General features: G+C 33.8%; 1 protein-coding gene across 1 annotated transcript; it reads left to right on the forward strand.

The window, feature by feature from the left end:
* The first annotated feature begins 5,809 nt into the window (after positions 1 to 5,809).
* Positions 5,810 to 11,423, forward strand: LOC139897299 (malate dehydrogenase-like). The gene is made up of 7 exons (XM_071879994.1): positions 5,810 to 6,132; positions 7,036 to 7,194; positions 8,425 to 8,597; positions 9,551 to 9,828; positions 10,598 to 10,733; positions 10,811 to 10,922; positions 11,125 to 11,423. The coding sequence occupies exons 1-7, from the start codon at positions 5,994 to 5,996 to the stop codon at positions 11,235 to 11,237; spliced, it is 1,110 nt and encodes a 369-aa protein (XP_071736095.1). The 5' UTR covers positions 5,810 to 5,993; the 3' UTR covers positions 11,238 to 11,423.
* Positions 11,424 to 25,933: the final 14,510 nt, after the last annotated feature.

Consider the following 25,933-nt stretch of genomic DNA (forward strand, 5'->3'; position numbering starts at 1 on the left):
AACGATATAAGATACGTGTCGTAAGAGTTTACGGTTTGTGTTTTGTGTTTAAATGAAATTTAGTTTGGGACTTGGACAATTGAAACAGACCAGGCATCAGTTCACGTTGATTCCCGCGGCGCGGCACTCTTTAGTCGCGGTGCAGCATTTGTCGTGTTTGGGTTCTGACCAAGCCTACACTTTTACGAAAAATGTTTGCTATGCTACGCACCTCCGATTCACATGTAACTTGTTCTAACATGCTTATATATGAATAAAAACCTCAGAAAAATAGTTCGGGACCCGACCCGAATGTGTTGACTTTTTCGTTGACTTTGACCCGACCAAAGTTGACTTTTAATCAAACTTAACCAAATACTTATGCAATCATTCTAACATGTTTTTATACTTGTACCTTGCATGAAACATGCCAATTTGATTCACATGCTATTATAATCGAGTCATAACGAGCCATGGGACTAATTGAACAACTTTGACCAATCGTGTTTACCGTTATTGATACAACTTACTTGTTTAGGTCAAGACTAGCGTTTGTTCTTTGCACGTTACTTGTTGAAGTATCTTTTTACTCTTGCACTCAAGGTAAGATCATAGTCCCACTTTTACTCTTTTGAACTTACATTTGGGATGAGAAAACATAAACGTTTCTTTTTACTAAGTGAACACAAGTACAGGAAAACAAACATTCTACATACGAGTTTAGAACAAAATCCTCAATTCGATTATCATTAGTTACACTTGCCGGGTGTAAGCGAGAACTTATGTTGTATGGATCCATATGGGTTTGACAAACCCTCATTCAGACGGTTCGCTACCGTCTACGAATGAAATATATTTTCGAGAAACAGTGTATGTTCTAACACTATTGTGATGGGGTTCTATGGAAGGAATGTTAAGCCTTGATAATTGGGTGCTCGTGAATATTAACTTTTAGAATGTATTACTATTATATCAATGTTGCAAATCTTGTGGTTCAACTTACCTTTTTACTCACTTACTTACTTAAACCTATGATTTCACCAATGTTTTCGTTGACAGATTTCTATGTTTTTCTCAGGTCTTTGAACGATATGTGATACATGCTTCCGCTCATTATTTTGATACTTGCATTGGATGTCGAGTATATGTGCATACATGGAGCGTCTTTTGACTTTATTTAAAACTGTGTCGCATAGGTTTCATTTGTACTTATAACTTTGTAACGTAACTTTTGGTTGAACAATTCTTGTAAACTTGTAAACAATATTTACTTTTGAAATGAAGGCGACATATTTTGGTCAAACGTTATTTTAAAGACTTATGACCACGTAACGGGACCTAAGTAGTCGGCGCCGTCAATGACAATTTTGTCGGGTCACTACACTTTGTATGTTGTGTAGTATTCCTTGTATGGAGTCACGTGGTAGGATGATGCAGTATCTACCACCCATTCTGTGTCTTCTCGTGAGACGTGAAGGCATGTCTCATCATGGGTTGAACAATAAGCTACATCACCAGTGATAGTAACTAATGTTTCTCCACCCTTATTCTTCGATTGTGAACTGCTCTGACCTTGTTCTTCTTTCAATCGGTAGCAGTTCTTCTTCATATGTCCCTCTAATCCACAATGATAACATTTATATATTAATTTTCTGCTATCAGAGGACCTGCCCCTGCTCTTGCTTCTGCCTCTCCATTTATTTTTGCTACTTATTTGTTGTCTCCCCCGATTCTCTGTGACAAAGGCATGGGTCTGATCTGTGCCCATGTCCTTTCTCCTTACATCTTCACTGAATAGGGCATCCTTGACCATTGACATGGTAAGTTTGCCATTCGGGGCTGAGTTACTGAGTGTTACTACCAGCGTTTCCCAACTATCGGGAAGAGAACTAAGTAGCAGTAGCGCCTGAACTTCATCGCCAAGTTGCATCTCTACAGACGATAACCGGTTGACCAAGCTCTGGAACTCACTGGTATGCTCGGCAACTGAAGTTCCACTTTTAAGCTTCATGTTGACTAAACGCCTCATCAACAGGGCTTTATTCTTAGCAGTCTTGGCCTGGTACATGTCCTCCAACTTTTTCCAGAGGACATATGCGTCTGTCTCTTGTGCAACATGGTGAAAGACACTATGATCAATCCATTGACGGATCTGACCAATAGTTTTTCGGTTTGATTTCTTTCACTCTTTTTCTTTGGCGGAATCAGGATTTGTACCCTTTAATTCAATAGGGTCAAACAAATCCTTACAGCTGAGGAGATCTTCCATTCGAGGTTTCCACAGCGTGTAGTTGGTGGCAGTGAGCATAATCATGGCTCCGTAAGATGATCCTGACTCTTCCGTGGACATTATCACCTTACAAATATATTTTTTAACACAAACGGGGTTGAAAACTTCAGAAAACCCAAAAACTCGACCAACGCCTCTAACCTGGCTCTGATACCACTTGTTGTGATTATAAGAGGATCGCCTGGACGTTGAGAGATACAAATTTTGAGAAAAAATAACTCTGTTACTCACAAGAATAGATTACAGAGTATTACAAAACTCAAAAACACAAAAACACTCTCAAACTAACACACTAGGAATCTCACCACTATCTAGGATGTATTCACTCTTGGTTAGGATTACACTTAAAACTCACACACACTAGCTAGGTGTGATTACACTTTTTTTTAATGAATTACAATGGAGCTTTGCACCTCTATTTATAGAAAATTTTGAGGAGGTGGAATGGTGTGAACGGAGATAGTGTGAACACAAAAAATGGTGGCTAGCCGTAACTGTTTCAAATTTTGCTACTTCCTTATAGTGTGAACGGAAAAACAAGTGGCTAGCCGTCATTGAATTCAAATTTGCTACTTTCTTATCCATAGTCAAAATTGACAACTTTGAATATCTAGTATCTTCTAGATTGCGGCTAGAATGGAGACATCTAGCTGCATCTAGAAGATACTAGATTACGGATGGAACTTATCAGTGAATACCTACCAAAACAATACACATATTATTAAAATTCAACAACATGGTTTACCAGAAACTTACAATGAGTGCTTTATACCTAAAGAATCTTCATTAATTAGCATGAATAGTCCACCACCGGAATGCGATTAAATGACCAGAAAAGCATCAACCGATTTCAATCTTCGTGAAACGCAAATCGAAATGACCGGAAAAGCTTCAACAGATTTCAATCATCGTAAAACGCAAACACATTTACTAACCGGAGATGCTTCCGGCGAGTTAGAATAAATCAGATATATTCTACAAAATTAATACCTTTATATGCGTAAAATTGCAACGGATTGATTAGTTGTTGCGGCGTTGTTTATTATGGCCGGCGGAGACCATGATTGTCGATTTACAGGAGGCGGTGGTTGCTTCTATGTTGAAGAGAGAGGGGTAGAGCGTTTTTAGGTTCCGTAACTGTATTTATTTTATTTGATGGTCGGGTGATTATGGGACACGTGTCCCGATGTCGTTTTAAAAAAAATAATAAACGAAAAATGGAGAGGATGGACACTTGTAAGGTGGGTGTTGGTGTACTCCATGATGTGACAAGTATGCTGGGACCCTCACGCTTTATGTGAGGAATAGATAGATAGATGCCAGCCGAGATAAAGAAAGTGTGTTGTTAAATATTAATGCACCATAAACTTATACAGAGCTCAAGTGTTTTTGTTTTTAGCTATTATATTGAACATATTATACATATGTATGTGTGTTTGTATACAAATTTTCAGAAAGTTGACTTATTAGAAGAATGTAAAACGTGATGTTTGTTGGGATTTTTGAGCTGTTGTGATTAGGTTTTTGCTGTTGTTAAGTAGTGTTTAGTAGTTGTATATGGGTGACTTATAGGTGTTTATTACCGAATAGGCTATTGTCAAATGTTGTTCTATTGACAGATAGTTTAGCTTTAGAAACATGCTTAAAAGTTGAGTTGATAACCGCCGAGCTTATATTTTATGTTTAGTGGGTGTAGGTGCAACTGTATTTGTTTGTTGAAACTATGTTACTCCATATTTTTAGTTTAGGAAATGGTGATGCTGTTGTGGTGATTTAATTGAGATATAATATAGATATGATTTTGAGAATTGGAATTTTCACGTTGGAAATGCGTAACACATACTTTGTAGTACAACAACAGTATTGTTGTAAGTTTTTTTTTTTTTTTTTTTTTTTTTTTTTGAAAGGCAAGGTTAGTTGTTAGTTGTTAGACTCGAACTTGGGTCACTCTCGAATCCATGAAACATGGATACCAATGAAGCAAGGCCTCATTGGCCAGTATTGTTGTAAGGTTCTTTTATGTAACTAGATTTATGGTCGGATGTTATTGTTTTGTAGGTTCTCTTTACGTCGAGTCTTTAGGTAAGCTTTTAACTTTTATCATGAATAATTGTCCATAAACATTGTTCTTCTAATAAAGTTTGTATATGCTTTTTTTCATTTCTCCCCCGTTTCTATGGTTTCATTTAAGACTTTTAAGCCTTGAAATTGGCTCTTTTAGTCAGATTCTACGTTAATATATTTTTCTTATATATTTTTTTATTTTTATTCGAATAATGATTCAAGGTTTGCATTTCCGGCAATACATGTTTTGCTTCGGGTACAGTAAACACCCTTATTGAGTTATTTCAGTCTTTATATGTTTGTAGCTTTGTATCGTCATTTTAGTATTGAATAACATAGTTTCATGTTTATCATACGTTCCTTTGAGATTTTCATGATTATGGATGTGTAGAACATTTATTTTATTAAAGAATATGAATGGTGTTGGATCAAATACATGTGTCCAAAAAATAAAATTATAGTCATTATAAAGTGCATGAAAGGTGTTGGGAGAGAAATGTAGTCATGTAGTTAGTTTGAATTTTTGTTGCTTGATAGTTTACATTATATAGAATATTTATGTGTATTTGTATATTTAATTGACTAGTATGTATAGCATTTTCTCTCAAAGTGAAAATGCATTTGATTTATGATAATGAAGCGATTTTGAAGTCATTGGCTGAATTTGAAATCAAGTGAGATGTTACATATACAAGCTTGATTGGATATGTAATTTGTTCAAATATATAGTAATAATATATTGTAGAAAATTCTTACATTTTTTGCTGCAGAACTTATTTGTTTAATGGCTATAAGAGTATTTAATGGTTCATCACTTAATGTTTAACCATTAAACATCATATGTCATTCAGAGTTTAGAAACAAAAATGCTAAAAATATTAAACACGCCCTTAATGACAAGTATAACATGTATATTGTTGACATTGGTAATAAAAAGGGTACGTTGATAACACTGGAACACCGAAAAGAAGAGTACTTGTTGGTGATCAATGACTAAACTTTAAACTTTCATGTTGGTATTTAAAACAAACTGAAATATGATTGTCGAATGGAAGTTAACTATTGATCCAGTTACAAGTTAACATAGGGTGACTTCGAGGCAAGTTTTAAAAGTATGTGGTCGACTTAGTAAATACTTGAAGTTGAAACCAGTGTGCAACTAATTTCTTTAGCCATTAGAAATTATGTATTGTATCATTCATAAATTTCATCACCTTTAATTCTTTCTACTTTTTGAATTATGTTCATGAATCCAATTTAGGTTGTGTCACGGGAATTATGTCTGCTACTTTTCCTTACATCCAACCCAATTAACACATACACATACACATACACATACACATACACATACTTTTAATTTATTTTGGTTTATTTTTATAATACAGATTAAAGAACAATTACATATTATATAATGCTTTTCCTTGTCACCAAGTTACCTATGTATTTTCTCTTTTGGTTCAAGACTTGATTATTTTTGGTGTAGTTGCTTATGGGTTTTGTATTCATATTCCTAGTTGTAGTTTATTTGCCTTGTCCACCAGGTTGTTTGAGAGTAACTAATTATTTTTTTGTGTTGTATTAATAGATGATGATTTTGTAAAAAGGATGTATATTGAGCATTGGGTTTTTTTTGTTTGATTTGAGTGAATTAATTTAAAAAATGGAAACTTTGGAAGTGGTTCAGAAAGTTGTGGTTGTTTTGGTTTGTTTGTATTTGTCATGGAGAATTGTTAGATACATCTGGAGCTTTTTGGATGTTGAAAAAGATCCTCTTGTTGTTCTTGTTACTGGGGCTGCAGGCATGTTATTTGACTAACTAATCTTTTTATAGTCCAATTATAAAAGTGATACCTATTTTATATTTATACTTTTTGGTAGTATATGTGAAATTAATTTCTTTAATCGTCCGATAATTCTACTTCTAAGTTGTAAGCCGTCTCAACAATTTAGAGGCCCTGGGAGAAAATAAAAATAGACCCTTATACACGTTAAATTTTTTAAATATAGATAAAAAGATTATACTAAAATTTATCAATATTAAAAAAGTTTTCAAGACAGCCGTAACAATTTTTTTTATTATCAAATATTTATTCGACAATATTTTATTTAATTAACTTAACTATTCGACAATTGTTTTATTATCAAATAAATATTAAAAATTTTGGGCCCTTCTAATTTTTGAACCCTAGGCGATTGGCTATGTTGCCTATGCCTGAAGACTCCTATGACCTTGTATATATGGATAACCACATTTTTTTGTCATTCAGCTTATATATATACATGTATGAAAGCAATTAGATTTACAAATGCTATGAGAACTTTAATTCTTAACTAGGAAATGTACTTGCATACATAGTTGTTTCCACCATTGCTTTTGGTTCATGAAACGTTATTTGAGTAAGAAACAGATAAAGTTTTTTCTATTCATGCTTCATAAAACTGTATATGAATATGAATTAGTACGCTTCAATATATACCGGCTTATGCCAATGAACTTTGAGTTACTCATAAAGAAACCTTTTTAGCAACACAAAATATGTATTTTTGGGTCAAGAATAATGCTTCTTATTTTTAGGCAAAGTTTATGGCTTTTTGGTAGTGTTTATTTACTTTGCGATTCATCATTGAATACTTTTTTTTTTCTGATTCATTACATTAACTAACAATTCTTGAACTATTAACAACAAACATTTATGTGACAGGCCAAATAGGCTATGCTCTAGTTCCAATGATTGCAAGAGGGGCAATGTTGGGCGCAGATCAAACGGTAATCCTACACATGCTTGACATCGAGTCTGCTGCTGAAACTTTGGAAGCGGTAAAAATGGAACTGATGGATGGAGCATTCCCTCTTCTCAAAGGTTGGATTCAATGGCAAATTGATAACTTCTTAAAAAAAAATTGTTTCCCTTTCGGGCCCAAGTTTCCTATTCGCTTTGCGAGCAGACTAATCTCGAGGCGACAACCTGTTTTGCAAGTTGGCCCAAGTCATGCATTGATAATTATTCACAACTTTCATCTGAATTTAATATATATATATATATATATATATATATATATATATATATATATATATATATATATATGTATATACATATACATATATATATATGTACATACATATACATATATATATGTACATACATATACATATATATATGTACATACATATACATATATATATGTATATATATATATATATATATATATATATATATATATATATATATATATATATATATATATATATATATATATATATATAGGGCAGGATCAATGGGAAAGTAACCAATCGGGGGGAAGCAAAAAAAAATCGTTTTTTTAAAAAACTTTGTTCACGAACATTATAGATTGGATGAAAATAAGAACATTTAGAAAAGACACTTCGTGATGAATGTTATTATTTTGGCGGAAAAACGATCGACAAAAATAACATTCAAGATAATATTGTTTGTGACGAATGTTAACGCTTTTTTTTTCTCCATGTTTTGTGAAGTAAAATTTAGCCCTATTTAGAGTTTAGGGTTTAGGGTTTGGTGTTTTGGGTTTATTCCATAAACCCAAAACACCAAACCCTAAACCCTAAACCCTAAAACCTAAACCCTAAACTCTAAACCGTTCGTGTTAAAAACTCAATCTAAATCCTAAATCTAAACCCTAAATCTAAACCCTAAACCCTAAATTTCTAAACCCTAATATCTAAACCCTATACACCCTAATATCTAAACCCTAATATCTAAACCCTAATGTCTAAAACTTCAACATACGCTCGAAAAACACGATAATTGTTATATATTACTTCTTCGAGCGTTTTCCCGCCAAAATAATAACATTCATCACGAAGTGTCTTTTCTAAATGTTCTTATTTTCATCCAATCTATAATGTTCGTGAACAAATTTTTTTCAAAAAACGAAAAAAAAAAATTGCTTCCCCCCGGTTCCCCCTGATTGGTTACTTCCCTCTTGATCCTACCACTATATATATATATATATATATATATATATATATATATATATATATATATATATATATATAGGATCAAGACAGAAGTAATGCTATATATAATGTTTTCGTTTCATGCATCTTGTAGGTGTTGTTGCTACAACTGATGTTAATGAAGCTTGTAAAGGTGTTGATATTGCAATAATGCTTGGTGGATTCCCACTAACGAAAGGCGATCGCAAAGATCTCATATCAAAGAATGTAGGTATATACAAGGCTCAAGCTTTAGCTTTGGAGCAGCATGCTGATTCAAATTGCAAGGTTTGTGTGTATTGTTCGTTTTATCTAGAGGTGGCACAATGGGCGGGTTAGGTTGTGGCGAAAATCAAATGGGCAGTATTCTTTGTCCAAACAATTTCATTTTTAACCTTTTATACTATCAACCTTTTTTATTTTTTTATTTTTTTTTTTTTTTTTTTTTTTGTCAAACATGTTACAAAATTCACATTATTTCAATAATTATGCATGTTTTTATCTAGTTGAAACTAGAAAAATACCGCCCGCGCTATGCGGCGGGGACTTTCCTATTTCATATTCATATTTTACGTAGTAATATGTATGTATGGAATTAAAAACACGTTGCTACGGGTATGGTTGGAAGCATGTGTTCCATGACAAGAAACTCGCGGGAAAAAGGGGAACAGGAACATCGATATGATGTAGTTAGTTTGAGTTGTTTATTGCACGTGTATGTAAACGTATGGAAGATAGCCCGAAATGTTTAACGTTTTTTAAAAAGAGTCCGTTTTGCGCGTACCTAGTTTCGTTGTGCTCGCAATTCTTTTTCGAGTTGGTCGGTGGTGCCGGAAAAATTTAACTTGCGGCGAACGTGAAGATATGACCCGTTGAAAATTTTGGTGGAGTTTATTTAAGTTTTTTTTTAATCAATTTGAAATTTTACGTTTTAACCCCCTGCTTCGAGGGTTGATAGTGTAAGTTGGATAAAGTTGGGGGTTGGTTTTTTTTTGTTCTCTGATGTCGTTTTGAATTTTTTTGGTCATGCGACGACCATTTTTTGCATTGCTTTATATTGGAGTAATAAAATAATAATAATAATAATAATAATAATAATAATAATAATAATAATAATAATAATAATAATAAGATGTTTTAATTGTGCGTATATTATACACCTCGGGGCAACTTTTTTTATGTAGTTGAAATAGGATGTTTTAACTGAGCATAAATTATACACCTTGGGGCAACTTTTGTAGGTACTTGTGATTGCTAATCCAGCAAATACGAATGCGCTAATTCTTAAAGAATATGCACCTTCGATCGCAGAAGAGAATATCACATCGCTCTCAAGACTAGATCATAACCGCGCGTTAGGCCAAATATCTCAAAATCTAGATGTCCATGTTAGTGATGTGAAAAACGTGATTATTTGGGGAAATAACCTGTCAACTCTATATCCAGATGCTAATCATGCTAGTGTTGACGTTGGCGTTGGATATAAATCTGTGAGAGAACTTGTTGCTGATGACCATTGGTAAATATTGAGTTTTTCGTCTATAATTTTATATACAATAACCTTTAACTCTGCAAACCCTTATATTTTTATTGTATCATGCAAAACTTGGCAAGAAGTGAGTCGGGCACATATGCGGAAGCCCCTAGTGGAGTTGAAATTTTCAGGCCTAAAATTTTAAATTTTCATATTTTGGCCACAAAACCTCTATATTTTACCCAAAAATCGTCATATTTTGCCAACAAAAAAAAAAAACATCCATATTTTGTCCAAAAACCTCCATATTTCGTCCCCAACCCAAAAGCCCATGACCCAAAAAATTTCGCCCCCGGTAAAAGAAATTCATGGTTTCGCCACTGGTTGGGTAATACCTCGAACGGTCAAAAGGTGCACTTTTTAGTACTAGTGAAACCAAGGAGTGATCCGGCAAACGGTTTGTCATTTGTTTATAGCATACATAATAATGATCTATCTATTATAGTTATTAAAAATATTTGGACGTTTAACGACCTACGTAACTGTAACAACCCATCCCACATCAAATACAAAAAGTAATTGTGAGTCCTATATAAGCTTAAAGTACTGATTAACTAATATCTCCATTATCTTAACTTTGTGGCGATGGGGGCGTTATAGTAACTTTTTTTTTTTTTTTAGCTAGATTTTTTGTTTGACTCGTTTGAGATGTCAAGCAACCCAAATTAACCCATATATAAGTAATGGGTTGAAATTGTGATGTATAGAATATCAGATGACTTTTAATAACATTGAGTTCTTGATTATTATTCAGGCTGAACACAGATTTTATCACAAATGTGCAACAAAGAGGAGATGCTATAATTCAAAATCAAAGGGTGTCAAGTGTGTTTTCTGTTGCAAGCGCAGCGTGTGATCATATGCGTGATTGGATTCTTGGTACTCCAAAGGTCCGATTAATTCTTATTCTTTTTCGTGTTTTCTATTTTATTACATTCCTTAAAACTCTCCCTACTTTTCATTTTAGGGAACATGGGTGTCGATGGGAGTTTACTCTGATGGATCGTACGGTATCCAACCTGGCCTAATCTACTCTTTCCCGGTCACTTGTGAGAAAGGCGAATGGTCCATCGTTCAGGGTATGCACTGCAACATATAAACTATCAAAATAAAAACGTTTTTCTTTGATACGGCATGTGAAAGTTTTTAACATTATTGGGATTAGGTACATGACATATAACTATTCAGTATTTGAATATTTTTTTTAACATGAAATGGCGATTTATTATGTACATGAAAATGAAATTGAATAGTTACTTTGCTAAATTTGCAATGTTGTAGGTTTGAAGATTGATGAGTTTGCTAGGGAGAAGATGGATGCTTTAGCAAAAGAGCTCAATGAGGAAAAATTATTAGCTTACTCATTTCTTCATTCACAATCTTACGTGTATTAAACTCTGTTATTTTAGTTGAAGTTAATGTTGGCTGGAGGCCTAACTTCCTTGTAAAAGGTCTCAGATTTGAATTTTATCTGAGATGAATATTTGTGGTGGTCAGGGATAGGTCGGAAACAGTCAGGGAATAATCCTGTTGGGTTACGTACGTCAGAATATGAGGTCGGATTACTCGTCCTTCCGATTATGCCGAATACTAAATAACCTTTTACCTTTACTTTTTAATGTTAATATATATATATATATATATATATATATATATATATATATATATATATATATATTACTAAACATGATTTAATTTATAGTTATAGTTATATCAATATTCTTAAACAAAATATGTTGTTCCACAACAAACTTGTTTGCAACACTACTCACATATGTTGGTCGAAACAAAACACGTGCTGGTTGCATATATTGTCTTTTGAATTATTAATGTAATAATATTATTTTAATCAAAGTGATTTTGTCTTTAAAATTATTAGTGTAATACTGTTATATTTAATTAAAATGGTCAAAAATTACAATTATAAACGTTTAACTGAAAATAAAAAATTAAATGATCAGTACGTCAAAATTGTTTAAATTTTCAATCATATGATGTTATTCGATTATTCTTCAATCTCTATAAAGAAATTCTGATGTATATTTAGCTAATTGTCCGAATGTTTATTTTCTACTTAATAATCAGTTTTCTTTACAATTCTTAATTTAGTAAGTAAAATTTATATTTCTTTATCACTTAATCTGAAATTTAATTTGTTTCTAGGAGACATAAAATCATACACCATTTCTCAAACTGAAGCAAATTTAGAAAAGAAAAAAAAAAACTAAATATCTTAGTCATGGTTGTGTTGAGTACTTTGCATGCGCGACTCATTCATTTCATAATTGACGTTTTTTGTTGGGCTATCATGATTTGAGAAAGAACGTCATCGGGTGAGCAACATCAGGACGTGGCGTCGGACGACCCCGAACTGTTATGACTTTTTCGACTAGGTTTTCACGTGAATCGGGTTCGGATCAACCCTTAAAGGTTCGTCGTCTCGCAAAGTGATCAGTGGTTTCGGTTGTGCATGTCTTCGATTGCTCATTACGCCTTCCAGACAAATTTTGGATAGACGAAAAGTATTTTTGTAACATTACGCATTTTTCCGTTAAATTATTTTAACGCCCGTCTTTTTTTTTTAGATAATATCTTTCGTCATCTAAATTCGTACCTTTCGTTAAATAACGTTCTTCATATTTCCGTTATTTAATTATAACATCTCCCGTTTATTCTCGCGTTTTAAAATATTTCGTTTAGGTAATACACACACCCGCTTTAAACTCGAGGGACCAAAGTTGGCTAGTGGGCAAACTAGTTGACTAGGTCAACTAGTCAACCCACCATCTCATCCATTCATTTCACTTCTTCTCCTACCTCCTTCTTTTTCTCTCTAGTCACCAAGAACACAATTTCACCCAACTTTAAAGATTCATCATCTATTTCAATTCAAGCAAGCAAACATCAAAACAAATTGTACTTTTGTGATCCTCTCTTCATCCTCTACATTTTGGTACCAATTTCACTACTTGGGGTAAGATTTCTAAAAACTCTAGATTTCTCAAATTCATTTTATAGACTTGAAATGGTGTTAGTTAGTGTCTATGGCTCGAGTCTAGCATGAATATGTGATTTATTTGCTCGATCTTGTTGTTTTGCATAAACTAGCATGAACTTGAAATGGGTGTGCTTAATCTTGAGTCTTGGTTGATTAAATGTTGTTATTATGTTAAAGTTCATGTATTAAATGTGTTACTAGCATCATTAGCTTCGTTTTGGTATGTAGGTTGATTTAGAAAAGCTTCATTTACAAAATTGATGAATTCATGATTCTTGGTTAGGGTTTGATGAACTTTAAAATGGATTTTTGATGCATTGAATGCTATGAAATGTTGTTAGTAAGCGTTTAGTTGTAATGCATGTTTAATTACCTTCGAAACGGCGCATCGTATGTGTAAATTGGATTCCCGAATCATGAAATGCATTTTATGAACTTGAAACTTTGATAATGAACTTTTAGCGATCAATCGACGAGGTTTTCATTGTTGTTAATTATGGATTTGATTGATGAAATGTGTTTAGTTGTATTCCTCGTCAAAATACCTTTCCAACGATATAAGATACGTGTTTTGAATGTTTACGGTTCATAAGTTACGTTCGTCTGAAGTTTGGTTCGAGACTTGTCAATTTTCAACTTTTCCACTGAAGTCAGATAGGGATGCGGCGCATCTGCTTTGGATGCGGCGCATCTGCTGACTGATGCAGCGAATCTGAGGCTGGCTGTCCAAATTTTTTTTTTTCGTTTAATTCCCGCTATGCTATACATGTCCGATTAACATGAAACTTGGCCAACATACTTATATATGCTTATCTTTCATAAAAAAATTGTCGGATACCCGACCCGACCCCGTTGACTTTGACTTTGACTTTGACCAAGTTTGAATTTTAGTCAAACTTAACCAAATACTTATGCAATCATTCCAACATGCTTTTATACTTATCTCTTGCATGAAACTTGACAATTTGACTCACATGCTATATAATCGAGTCGTAACTAGGGATGGCAATGGTCACCCGATCCAGCGGATATCCATCCGATCCACCCACTTCGTGATGGATATGGATAATTTAAATGGATATGGATACGGATATGGATGAACTTAAATGGATACGGATATGGATACGGATGAGAATTTTCATCCATGGATATATCCATTATCACCCGAAATACATATATAAATACATAAATATAGATATATGCAAACAAATTTACTATTATAAATGCATTTACCATTGCACACACATTTTGCTTGCTACCATATAACTATTTAACTATGATATATTACGACTAAACACGTACATCTAATAAAAGAACATACATATTACACATTCAATTTATCGTGGTCTATGTGTAATGGTAAATTTAACAATTAATGTTATGTCTTCGACAAATATTAAACGTTCTTGTATATTTCGTTTTATTTTTATCACATATTAAGAAATATTATAACATTTTTGAATATCCAATGGATATCCATTAACCCGCTTAATCTACTGGATATGGATATGGATGGATGAACAGAAATTAAATGGATATGGATATGGATGTGGATGTGGATGAGCAAAAACTAAAAGGATATGGATATGGATATGGCGTCACCCGATCCATATCCGATCCATTGCCATTCCTAGTCGTAACGAGCCATAGGACTAATTGAACACATTTCGCCCGACCTTGTGTCGTAACCGGTTAATTGATACAACTTACTTTTTTAGGTCAAGACTAAACAACTTTCACGCACACGTTTACTTTGTGAAGTACTTTTATACTCGTGCACTCGAGGTGAGATCATAGTCCCATCTTTCAACAACTTTTATACTTTTAAATCATGGGATGAGAAACATATACAGTTTTATACTACATACTTTTATGCTTTGAACACAAATACGAAAACAAACATTCCACATCGAGTTAGAACAAAAAGCCTCAATTCAATTATCATTAGTTACACTTGCAGGGTGTAAGCGAGAACTTATATTATGTGATCACATGGGCTTGACGAGCCTCATTCAGACGGTTCGCTACCGTTAGCGGATGAAATATATTTTCGGGTTTAGTGTATGTTCTAACACTATGTAACAGGGTACAAAACAGTTAAGTCTTGATAATTGGGTGCTCGCAAATGTACTTTTGGAATGCAAACAATTTGGATAATAAACTATACGAAAATCTTGTGGTTCAAAAACAACGTTTACAAAACACCTATGATTTCACCAACGTTTTTCGTTGACAGTTTTCTATATGTTTCTCAGGTTCATACTTGGCTACTTGATACATGCTTCCGCACACTTTGATTACTTGCTTGGAGTCAAGCATACATGCATACGCTAGCGATAGCACTTTTGGATTCAAACTTAAAGCATACATACTTACGCTATTTATAGTAACCGTGATTTTAAACTAATTATGTCGCAAGTTATTTCATTTATACTTTACAACTTTTGGAAACTTAAACTAGTTGTCGAACTGTTTGGTAAACTAAACTTTGTAAGTCTTATACATTTCAAATGAATGCGAAATAATTTTGGTCAAACGCGTCTCATTTAGGGACTATGACCACGTAACGGGACCTAAGTTAACGACGCCGCCAATGAAGATTTTGTCGGGTCGTTACAGATGGTATCAGAGCGTTGGTTGTAGGGATCTAGGATGTGCATTAGTGTGTCTGACAGAGTCGTTAGGACGCGTTAGTGAATCTAGACTACAACGGGATAGTTAACCATTACATTCTGACTTGCATTTGCTATAGATAGCACTTACTTGACTACTTGTGCATTATACTTAAAACTCTTCTTATGTGAACTCCTTAATGGTACCAAATCTTTATCATACGAACTCGTACTCTACCACTTTCGGGCAACATTCGTAAACTTAAGATTCATACACGTAAGGATGACAACGACTTCATTAGTCATACAAGTTCGGGAACTCTGACTCCTCGGTTGTTATTCACCACTGTCCCAGCTTACTATCCACAAGTACTATAAAGTTTCCACCACTATGGCAATCACGGACCACTATCGATGTTACACCGGTGTTCCTCACTATCTACCACTTCTTGTTACTACCATCACTACTCTAGGTGAGTATCGTCATCAATACTTATCATTACGGTTGCGTACCACTCGTTATCATGATTCGTTACCCTTTTCGTACCGAGATACATCATCGTTTGACTTGAACCACATTGATGTGAACAATCATTTATACACTTCCCTCAGGAAATGCATTTTCAGAGTTGCACTAATTCTTTCGATTCAATACGAGTCACGATAGAGATGTCGTTACATCTTGTCCCTTTTAAATCTTCACGATTACACGAACTTGATTCTATGGAGTGATGTGGGAATGGAGGTATGAGTTATTGTAATATAACGTCACTTGATCAACGTAGTTATATTACGGTAAGTCATACCAAAGTTCTAATGATACGTGATGGTGATTGGACTCGATCAACCTAATCACCACCATGTGCCATGTTACATGACTTTATTTTTTTTTTCTTTGTTGTCACCCGAAAACTCCGAGAATATTGATAACAATACCGAGTACACACCTTCGGTTATTGCCGAACCATATCTATGCTTCCGAATGAATGACGAATTCTTTCAACTTCAAACATAGGCTACACATGTATACTATCTCGTTTTTGCACAGTTTTATCGACGAACTACAATATGCTTGATATGCTCACATCGAGGAGAAAACTTCTCTCGCATTACACCCGTACTTCCGTATAAGGAATCCTTTTATCTAAATTCTCAATGGAGGGAGATACTCTCCACGATATAATAGTATTCACCACGAGGGTGAATAGTCCTAACGAACGTTTTCAGAAACCGATAAATCTTCCGCGGCACGAATTTCTTGAGAAACGAAAACTTGTTCAAATCTATCTTAAAGAAATGTACCTCGTTTCGGATCGAGATACTCGATTCACTTCTAAATTTCGGAGTGCCTTATAAGGAGCATTGGGAACGCGTTTAAACATGAGTACCGCGTACCATCCACGAACCGACGGACCAAGTAAACGTACGATTCAAACCTTGGAAGACATATCACGAACTTGTATCGTTACCGTTAGCCGCTTCCTCTTACAATGATAGTTATCACTTGAGTATTAATGCCGCACTTTTCTTTTTGAAACTTTATATGGCCGCAAATGTCGTTCTACTATTTGTTGGGCCGACGTAGGCAACAATCAAACCACCGAACTCGAACTCATTCATGGATTGACCGTTAAGATCGTTCAAATCGTAGAAAGGCTCAAGACGGCCCGTAATCGCCGCTATGCCAATGTCAGACGTAAACCTCTCAAATTCCAAGTGGGTGGCCGCATAACGTTAAAAGTCGCACCTTGAAAAGGTGAAGTCCGTTTTGGGAAACGTAGAAAGCTAAATCTGCGACATTTTAATCCTTTTGAAATCTTGGGGCGTATTGGACCCGTTGCTTACCATTTCGATCTCCTGACTCAATTGAGCTCCGTTCATCCTACATTCCATATATCAAACTTGAAAAAGTGTCTTACCGAACAAGAACTGATGTTATGCGAGGCGTATACGAAATAGTTATATTTTTACAACGAAATACTATTAAATACGATACAATTTTACACAAGATATTTATTTATTTATAGAATGGATATACCTAAACCTTGCTACAACACTTATAGGCAGTGTACCTAATCGTACAGTAGTGTAGTTTTTAGTAAGTCCGGTTCGTTCCACGGGGATCTTTTAAACAAGCTTAACGCTATATTTTTAAAAACTATATTTGTAAAAATACAAAAATATATATAAGTAATATTATTATTATAAAAAGGGGGTTTTTACCGTTTAATGACCGGTTTGTCGATTTTAAAACTTTAGTCGCAGTTAAAACCTAATGTAAAATATTAAAAATAAATATAACTTAATTTAAAGCGTAAAGTAAATAACGATAATGAAATTGCAATAAATAAAAGTGCGATAATTAAAAGTGCAATTAAATATGAAATAAAAGAATTATGCTTATTTAAACTTTCATAATCATGATGTTTGACGTGTTGATTTTTAGTTTATTCCCATGGGTTAATTGTTCTTTGTCCTGGATTATTCGATATGTCCATACGGATTTGTCCATAATAGTCCATTAGTCATAAATATAAAGTGCGAAAGTCTTCGTCAAATTATTCTTATTCCCGAAGTCAAATATTCCAACTAATTGGGGATTCGAATTGTAACAAGGTTTTAATACTTTATTTAATGAATACACCAGGTTATCGACTGCGTGTATACCAAGGTTTTACTACTTTGTTAATAATTACACCAATTACCCTTGAATGTAATCCACCCCTGTTTCAACACGTCTATTAACTATTAATCCAGTTCCGTGTCCGGTAAAATGAACAATTATTGGTATTTATAGATATCCCTCCCACCGTACCCAGTCAAGCGTATGTGGTTATATATAAATACGTCAAATTATAAGTCTATATATTAAATTAACGAGGTATCATTTAGTTAATATAAAGCCCATTAATAGCCCATAGTCTAAATTCCACAAGTGTCGTTCTTTTGTCCAAACCCCAATTATGGTACAAAGCCCAATTACCCAATTTTAATATTTTAGCCCAACATCATGATTACTTCGGTATTAAATAAGCATAATAATAACTTAGCTATGAGACATTAAATTAAAAATAACATTAATCATAACTTACAGTGATTAAAAATAGCGTAGCGTTACACGGACAGAATTTCGACTTACACCCTTACAACATTCGCTAACATACCCTTATTATTAGAATTAAAATTAAAATTAAAATTAAAATTAAAATTATAATATATATATATATATATATATATATATATATATGTGTTTACGTATGAAGGAAGAAGAAAAAGATGTGATATATTTGCTCAAAAACTGCGAAATTTATAGATGTGGCCTCACACCTACTGCCATGCGATCGCATGGCTTTTTGCCTTCCAGGCCATGCGATCGCATGGCCACTTTTTCCAGCTCACAAGACTTTGTTTCTTTGTGTGCCGACGGTTTTTATAAATAAATATAATATATAAATAATTATAAGAATTATTTAAATATTATATTATATTTATGTGCATAGTTGACTTGTAATTTTTAGTCCGTTGCATCGAGCGTTGAGAGTTGACTTTGGTCCCAGTTCCGGATTTTTGAACGTCCTTGCGTACAATTTAATATCTTGTACTTTGCGTTTCGCGGCTTATACTCTTGTAATTTCTAGACGTTTCTCATCAATAATTTGAACCACTTAGATTGTACTTTGTACTTTTGAGCTTTTTGGTCGTTTGCGTCTTCAATTCGTCGAATCTGTCTTTTGTCTTCACCTTTTATTATTTAAACGAATATCACTTGTAAATAGAACAATTGCAACTAAAAACTTGTCTTTCTTGAGGGATAATGCTATGAAATATATGTTCGTTTTTAGCATTATCAAATATTCCCACACTTGAGCGTTGCTTGACCTCAAGCAATATAGTCTTGAAATAAAAATATTAGAATCACTTCTTTATTCTTCACACTTTGTACATCAGTGATTTCGATTTGGTGGTATGAACAATGATAGTAACGTTGTGGTTTACAGTCCCACATGACTATGAAAATTTAGATCCTTTAGGAAATTGGATCTTTATGAAAACAATTGATCTTTTGAAAATTCAATCTAGCTTTTACCCTAGATAAGTTTTCCGGAATAACCCTTTACCGGTGTTTTCGAAATTGTTTTTGTGGGTTTTGTGGGTTTCAGATTTGAAAATTTTAGCTCAAAACTTATGGTTTTGTGTCACCCACTTGCTAACCTTGTATTAGGAAAGCAACATGTCCAGTTTACTTGCTCCGTATATTACCTTTCGATAAACTACCGTTCGGTTGTAAAGAAAAGCGTTGAACAAGAAACTGTTGAGGCAATGTCCCGTGACATGCTTTTGATTATGGTCTATATCGTGTCGGATGCAATTACTATCCTTTGTAGGAGCAATAGTAAAGATCACCCTATAGTTTTTCGGTCTGGCACAAGGTCCTGTCTTCGACCATGCTATGCAACCACCGTTCTTACGGTTGACACTCGATTTGGTTCAGGTGACCTAATAAATTCCAGGTGAATTCCTAGGATTTTACGTTCAATGGTAATGAACGCATTGAAAATGGGTTTTTAGAAAACAAATCGATTTTAATATTGATCAAAATATTTTCTCGTTCAAGCTCGAGTTTAGATATCATCGAATTCCATGAATTTGTAATTCTCAATCTTTAAAAGTCAATCTCTAGGATTGAGTAATATCAGTCTTAAAAGCTGATTTTTGATCTTTTAAGGAGATTATCCTTTCTGGGGATCTGATTCATTAGTCTTATCCAGCTAATTTGCACGGCGTCCTCCCCATTTTACAAGATAGATCCTCTCATGGTTAGGATAAGTCTGACCACTTGGCGACCCTGTTTGATGCTGAGGTCCGTGGATTTCCTGCTGATTTTAGTGATGACTTTTCTACATTTTTCGTCAACCTACAGCTGGTCTGGACGACAACTTCATGACCTAAATCAAGAAGCGCGTTTCTTTTTCGGAAGACTTTACTTCCTTTTAATGATGGAATTGATTCATCGTGTAGATCCATCTTTCTTTCAAATATATTACAGTAAATTGGGTAAAACTATTTAGATTAGTCAAAAGCAAAAGTATCTTCAGTTATTTGTACAAAAATATGTGATATATGTTTTAAATAACTTGGTAAATTTCCCCCACTTGGCTTTTATTTTCTTTTATTTGCCTTTTTATTGTCCTCTATTCCATTTTAAATGAATTCTTAACATTTTAGTTTGTTTCTCAATTTATGTCCTTTCCAAGGTAACAATAATTTCGGTGTTAACACCTAGTTTTATCGTTCATAAATATGTATAAACATTATTTTGAGTTCATTTTGAAAAATTTTACTAGAATTGGGTAGTCAGTATATAAGACTAGGGCTGTTCTTTATTATCAGAGAGTACTAGATTCTAATACAACTACTGCGTTACTAGTATTTTTAATGATAACCAAGTGTTTAAATCAAAAATTTTTAAAATTCCGAAAGAATTTAACCCCTTCCCACACTTAAGATCTTGCAATGCCCTCATTTGCAAGAAATCAGTAACAATTTAAATTATTAAGGGTGATTAGCGTAGAAAAATGATTAAATTTTACCAAAGTTTCCAAACATATTGGCGTTTGTTTGTTGAATGATAAATGGTGCACATCATTTGTTCATTCCGTCTTGTTGTTACATCACATTTGTTTTTCGTTTTGTCGTCAAAATACTAGCTATTGCTGAACTTAATGCCAGTCTTTGAAAATGCGTTGTTTTACCCTGTTTTGTACAATTGACAATATACATACATACAAATATAAACATGCATGGTAATTTGAAATGGGACTTAAAATCCCACTTTCAAATTAAATATGAAATATTAGTACAACATAATAAAAATATTAAACATTACAATAAAAGTATCATAATATAATGTGTTTAAACATAAATAAACAGAAATAATAAAAAATAGCAATCATAAAAATTACCAACCGGAACTAAATCAATCTGGATAGGGGTTCCAGTTCATGTCATCGTCCGGGTTCCATGGTTGGTGATAGGTGTACTGGTATGCCTGGTTAGGGTCGTAGAGGGTATAAGGCGGTCTCATCTCGGGCTGGTGTGGAGGATAGTAAGCTGGTCTGGTCGGGATGTAGGGCTCCTGAGGTGACAGCTGGCTCATAATCTGACGTTGATGATAGTCCCATCTGTCATGATGTCGTTGCCTGGAATGCTCGTAATCATTCCGGGCTTGCCACTGCTCCATCCGACGAAATCTCTCCGCGTTTGTCATGTCTACCTCATCTACACGCTGGTAGACATCAGTCATAGCCTCCCGAATGACATCCCTAATGTCATCCGCTTCCTCCATCTCCTCATCTGAGCCTCTCTCTACCTGAGGTTGACTACCTACATAGGGTATTGCCTGGTTGCGTCTACTCTTTAATACCTTAGCACCCGCATAAACCCTCAATCCTAAAAGCTCAACCTGTTCCCTACATTCCAAAAGTGGACCCCCTTGGTTCTTATCTACACCTAAATACTCTCCAATGAGAGTAACAAAAATACCTCCTCCTATAATCCCCCCTTCCTGTATTCCTTCAACCATCTTAGATAAAGAAAAACCAGCACAGTAAGGGATATTAACAAAGCCTCTTGGGTCTCGAATACACTTTAGGTAAAATAAATCATGTAAGGTCAATTTTTCCTTGTTGTGACCTCTCTGTGTAATCGAGTTAGCCAAAAATATATGAATTATATGAAGCTCGGATCTGTTAATATGTAAGTAGGTATGTGTTCCACCCCGCCCAAAAATATTATAATCAGACATACGCCTCCAAACGGCGTTCGCGTCAAAATTCCTATCTACCCTTTCACCACGATAATTCAAATTCATACAATCGGGTAGTAGTAATTCAGCGGGCGTATATATCTGTAATGCCCTGGCCATGTCCAGCATGGACATCCTGTACATCCTACCGCCAAGTATAAATCTAAGAAAACTTCTATCATCTAATCTATCTACATCTACATTTAACGCTATAGTACTCATCAGCTCAACACACCATTCCTTATATACAGGTCTACGAATGGTGAATAAGCGTTCCCAATCAGTAAAAGAAGAACTGCCATACCTTTGTATCAAATGCTCCCTAACACGGTCAGCAAGTTGGACCCTTTCTAAAGGACCCCAATCAATTACCTTAGGCACCTCTACATCTTTCGTTATTAATTTGAATTTATTACTTTGATATGCCGGGTTATCTCTCCATCGTTTATCGAATCTCAGATTAGGATGCAATGTATGTTCAGGAATCGTTGGGTATTCTACAGGTGGATGCATCAGAAATACTATGAATTCATTAACAAACTGTAGCGGATCATAATAAGGTACATGTTGATCAGGCTGATGTTGTTGTTCCTGTTGTGGTTCTAGTTTGGGTTCTAGTTCTTGAGCAGGTCGTCTAGATGATGATGATGATGAACCTCCAGTATCGGCTCTCTGAAAAACACATTAAACACAAAATTTGTGCATCCAAATATGCATTAGTGTTAGCAAAATAACAACTTAAATTAACCACAATAACATGTTAAATCAAACTTAAACTTATAGGCATTTTCGCAATTTTTACAATTCTACACTTTTTCAAATAAGCACATATGAAAATGTATACAAAGTTCATAAGCATTTAACTCAAATAACATGTCAAAATAGTCATTACTAGCAATTAAACAAGTCTCAAATGGCAATTATATCAAATTAATCAAGTTCATGAATTTTAGACTTAAAAAGTCTACTTTAATCTCCAAAAATCATGTTTAGGATCAAAGTTTGGATCATGTAACTACCTAAACATGTTACACTACTCAATTTAGCAATAATTCATGACAAAAATCGGCCATAACCTGTTTATATCAAAAAGCCCCAAATTGCTCAAGAACACAAACCCTAGATTTCTAAAAAATTTGAAGTTTTTGGCTTCAAATCATGTTAAATAGCATCAATCTAGGTTATACATGCATAAAATACTAACAATTTAACATTAATTACACTAGAAACTAACAAAATCAAATTAGGAAAAATATAGCTCAAGAACACTAAAAATCAAATTTAAAGAGGTTTAGGGGTGTAATTTTTACCTTTCTTGATAAACTTCTGAACAATTTCATGTTTAGAGCGGATTGTAGTGAGAAATTTGATGAATTTTGGTGTTAAAATGATGAATTTAGAGGTGTTTGTGTGTGTATGTTCGTGTTTTGTGTGTGTGTGTGTGTTATGGATACAGAAGCAGAACTCGCTGCCTTTTGTTTCTGGCCTGGAATCCAGCCTCATGCGATCACATGAGGTTGGAGTTCACTTTCCATGCGATCGCATGGGGGTCCGGGTACAGTACCATTGGCTTTTTTTTTATTTTTTTATTTTTTTATTTTTTATAAAACCTTATAACTTATAAAACATATAATTAATAAAATTTTAAAAATTTGTTTCTTTTTAGGATGAGGACGTTTATGATCGTTGTCCTAGTCCGTCCCTCGACAAAATTTTAAAATTTGTCAATTTAAAGCGCGGTTTTAAAAGGAAAGATTTTTTGGTTTTTTTTTTAATGTTTTTGGCATACTTTAGTTCAATAAGATTAAAAATAATGATAATAAAAGTTCTCGTCCCTCCCTCGGGTAAAGCAATTTCGGTTCAACGACCTAGTCTTCAACTTACGACGAATTTTAAAAACCATGTTTTTAACTTAACGAAATAAAGTAAATTTTTGTTTTTAAATTCACACCAAACTTAAATTTAAAATGCATAAAATTAAAAATTCATATTATTATTAAAAATTCACACCAAACTTATATTATATTTTTTTTGTTTTTATATATACAAACTTATATTAAAAACATAAATTTTCAAATATTCACAAACTTAAATATATTGATTTTAAAAAGTTACATTAATAATTTTAATATTAATTTTAAAAACAAAGTAAAAATAAAATTAAAAAATCTTTTTGGTCTTTTATCCCACTTTAATCAATCAAATATTATCAAAAATATACGCCCCTCTTTTCGGTAAAGTAATTTCGGCTATATTACCTAGTTTTACTCCTGACGAATTTTTGAAATATTTTGGGTTGATTGATTAAAGATATTTATACCTTAAGAATAAACGGTAAATTTCGCAGTGATGTAATAAATTTTTGTATGATATCAATAATTTCGGTCGCAAAACCTAATATTATTGAATACCAATTTAATACTTTATAGCAAACGATTTAGCGTTTATTATCAAAAGGTTAAAAGCAATAAAAATAAAAATAAAAAACTGTACATACTTACCTGTGGAATAGAATTCTTAGTGACCTGCTTTAGCCCACTCATAAGATAGTCGGACTAATTGGTTTTCCATAGCTACATAGGCGTAACCTCGAGCATTCAATGTTTTTTCTTCGAAACATATGAACGGTCCATCTCTGCATAAAGTAACGAATTCGGTATTGGAATATGTTTGATTATTTGAACATTTACCTTTGTGTGACCATTTTTCGCATTTGTGACATCTTTCAAGGTGTCGTGCTCTTCTTTTTGCTGCGGATTTTGATTTTCCTTTACCAAACTGTAACTTATTATTTTCGTTCCTAGATTCTTTTCTTACTCTGTCCAATTTACCTCTGATTAATGATACTATTTCACTTGGAAGGGTGTCATTATTATGTTTAGTGATCAAAGCGTGTAGCATTAGACCATGGTTTAGTTCACATGAAGTCTTCATCTCGTAAAACCTAAAAAAAATAATAATTCAGAATGGGGGGAGAAGACTAGTTCTTTAGGGTCTGCTAGGGAAAGACCATTCGAATTCCATTCTCGAGAACTACACGAAAACAGAAAATCTAACTCTAACAGAAATACATATTATCCTTAAAAGACTTGATTCTCCCCACACTTAGTTAGCTGTGGTGTTGAAATTGTGATTAACTTCGTTGTCAACTTCCATCGGACCATGTATGTAATGTTTAACTCTGTGACCATTAACTTTGAATTCAATCCCATTTGAATTTATTAATTCTACCGTTCCGTACGGGAAAACTCTTTTGACTATGAATGATCCAGACCATCTTGATTTCAATTTTCCAGGAAATAGCTTGAATCGTGAATTGAAAAGAAGAACTCTATCTCCTTCTTTAAATTCTTTTGAACTTCTGATTCTTTTATCATGCCATTTCTTCGTTCTTTCCTTATAGATTAATGAATTTTCGTATGCTTCATGTCTTAATTCTTCTAATTCGTTTAATTGACTTAATCGTAGACGTCCAACTTCATGTAAATCAAGATTACATGTCTTCAAAGCCCAAAATGCTTTGTGTTCAATTTCTACTGGAAGATGACATGCTTTTCCGTAAACGAGTCTAAAAGGTGTGGTTTCAATTGGAGTTTTGTAGGCTGTTCTAAAAGCCCAGAGTGTATCCTCCAATTTAATGGACCATTCCTTCGGATTTGATCCTACGGTTTTTTC

This window comes from Rutidosis leptorrhynchoides, chromosome 3 (assembly GCF_046630445.1).
Source record: "Rutidosis leptorrhynchoides isolate AG116_Rl617_1_P2 chromosome 3, CSIRO_AGI_Rlap_v1, whole genome shotgun sequence".
Taxonomy (NCBI): Eukaryota; Viridiplantae; Streptophyta; class Magnoliopsida; order Asterales; family Asteraceae; genus Rutidosis; species Rutidosis leptorrhynchoides.

Bases quoted from the DNA above. Each gene is read 5' to 3' on its own strand.
- LOC139897299 (XM_071879994.1), top strand. From the start codon at position 5,994: ATGGAAACTTTGGAAGTGGTTCAGAAAGTTGTGGTTGTTTTGGTTTGT. The intron at 7,195-8,424 runs GTTGGATTCAAT...TGCATCTTGTAG, and splicing joins AGCATTCCCTCTTCTCAAAG to GTGTTGTTGCTACAACTGAT. The intron at 9,829-10,597 runs GTAAATATTGAG...ATTATTATTCAG, and splicing joins CTTGTTGCTGATGACCATTG to GCTGAACACAGATTTTATCA.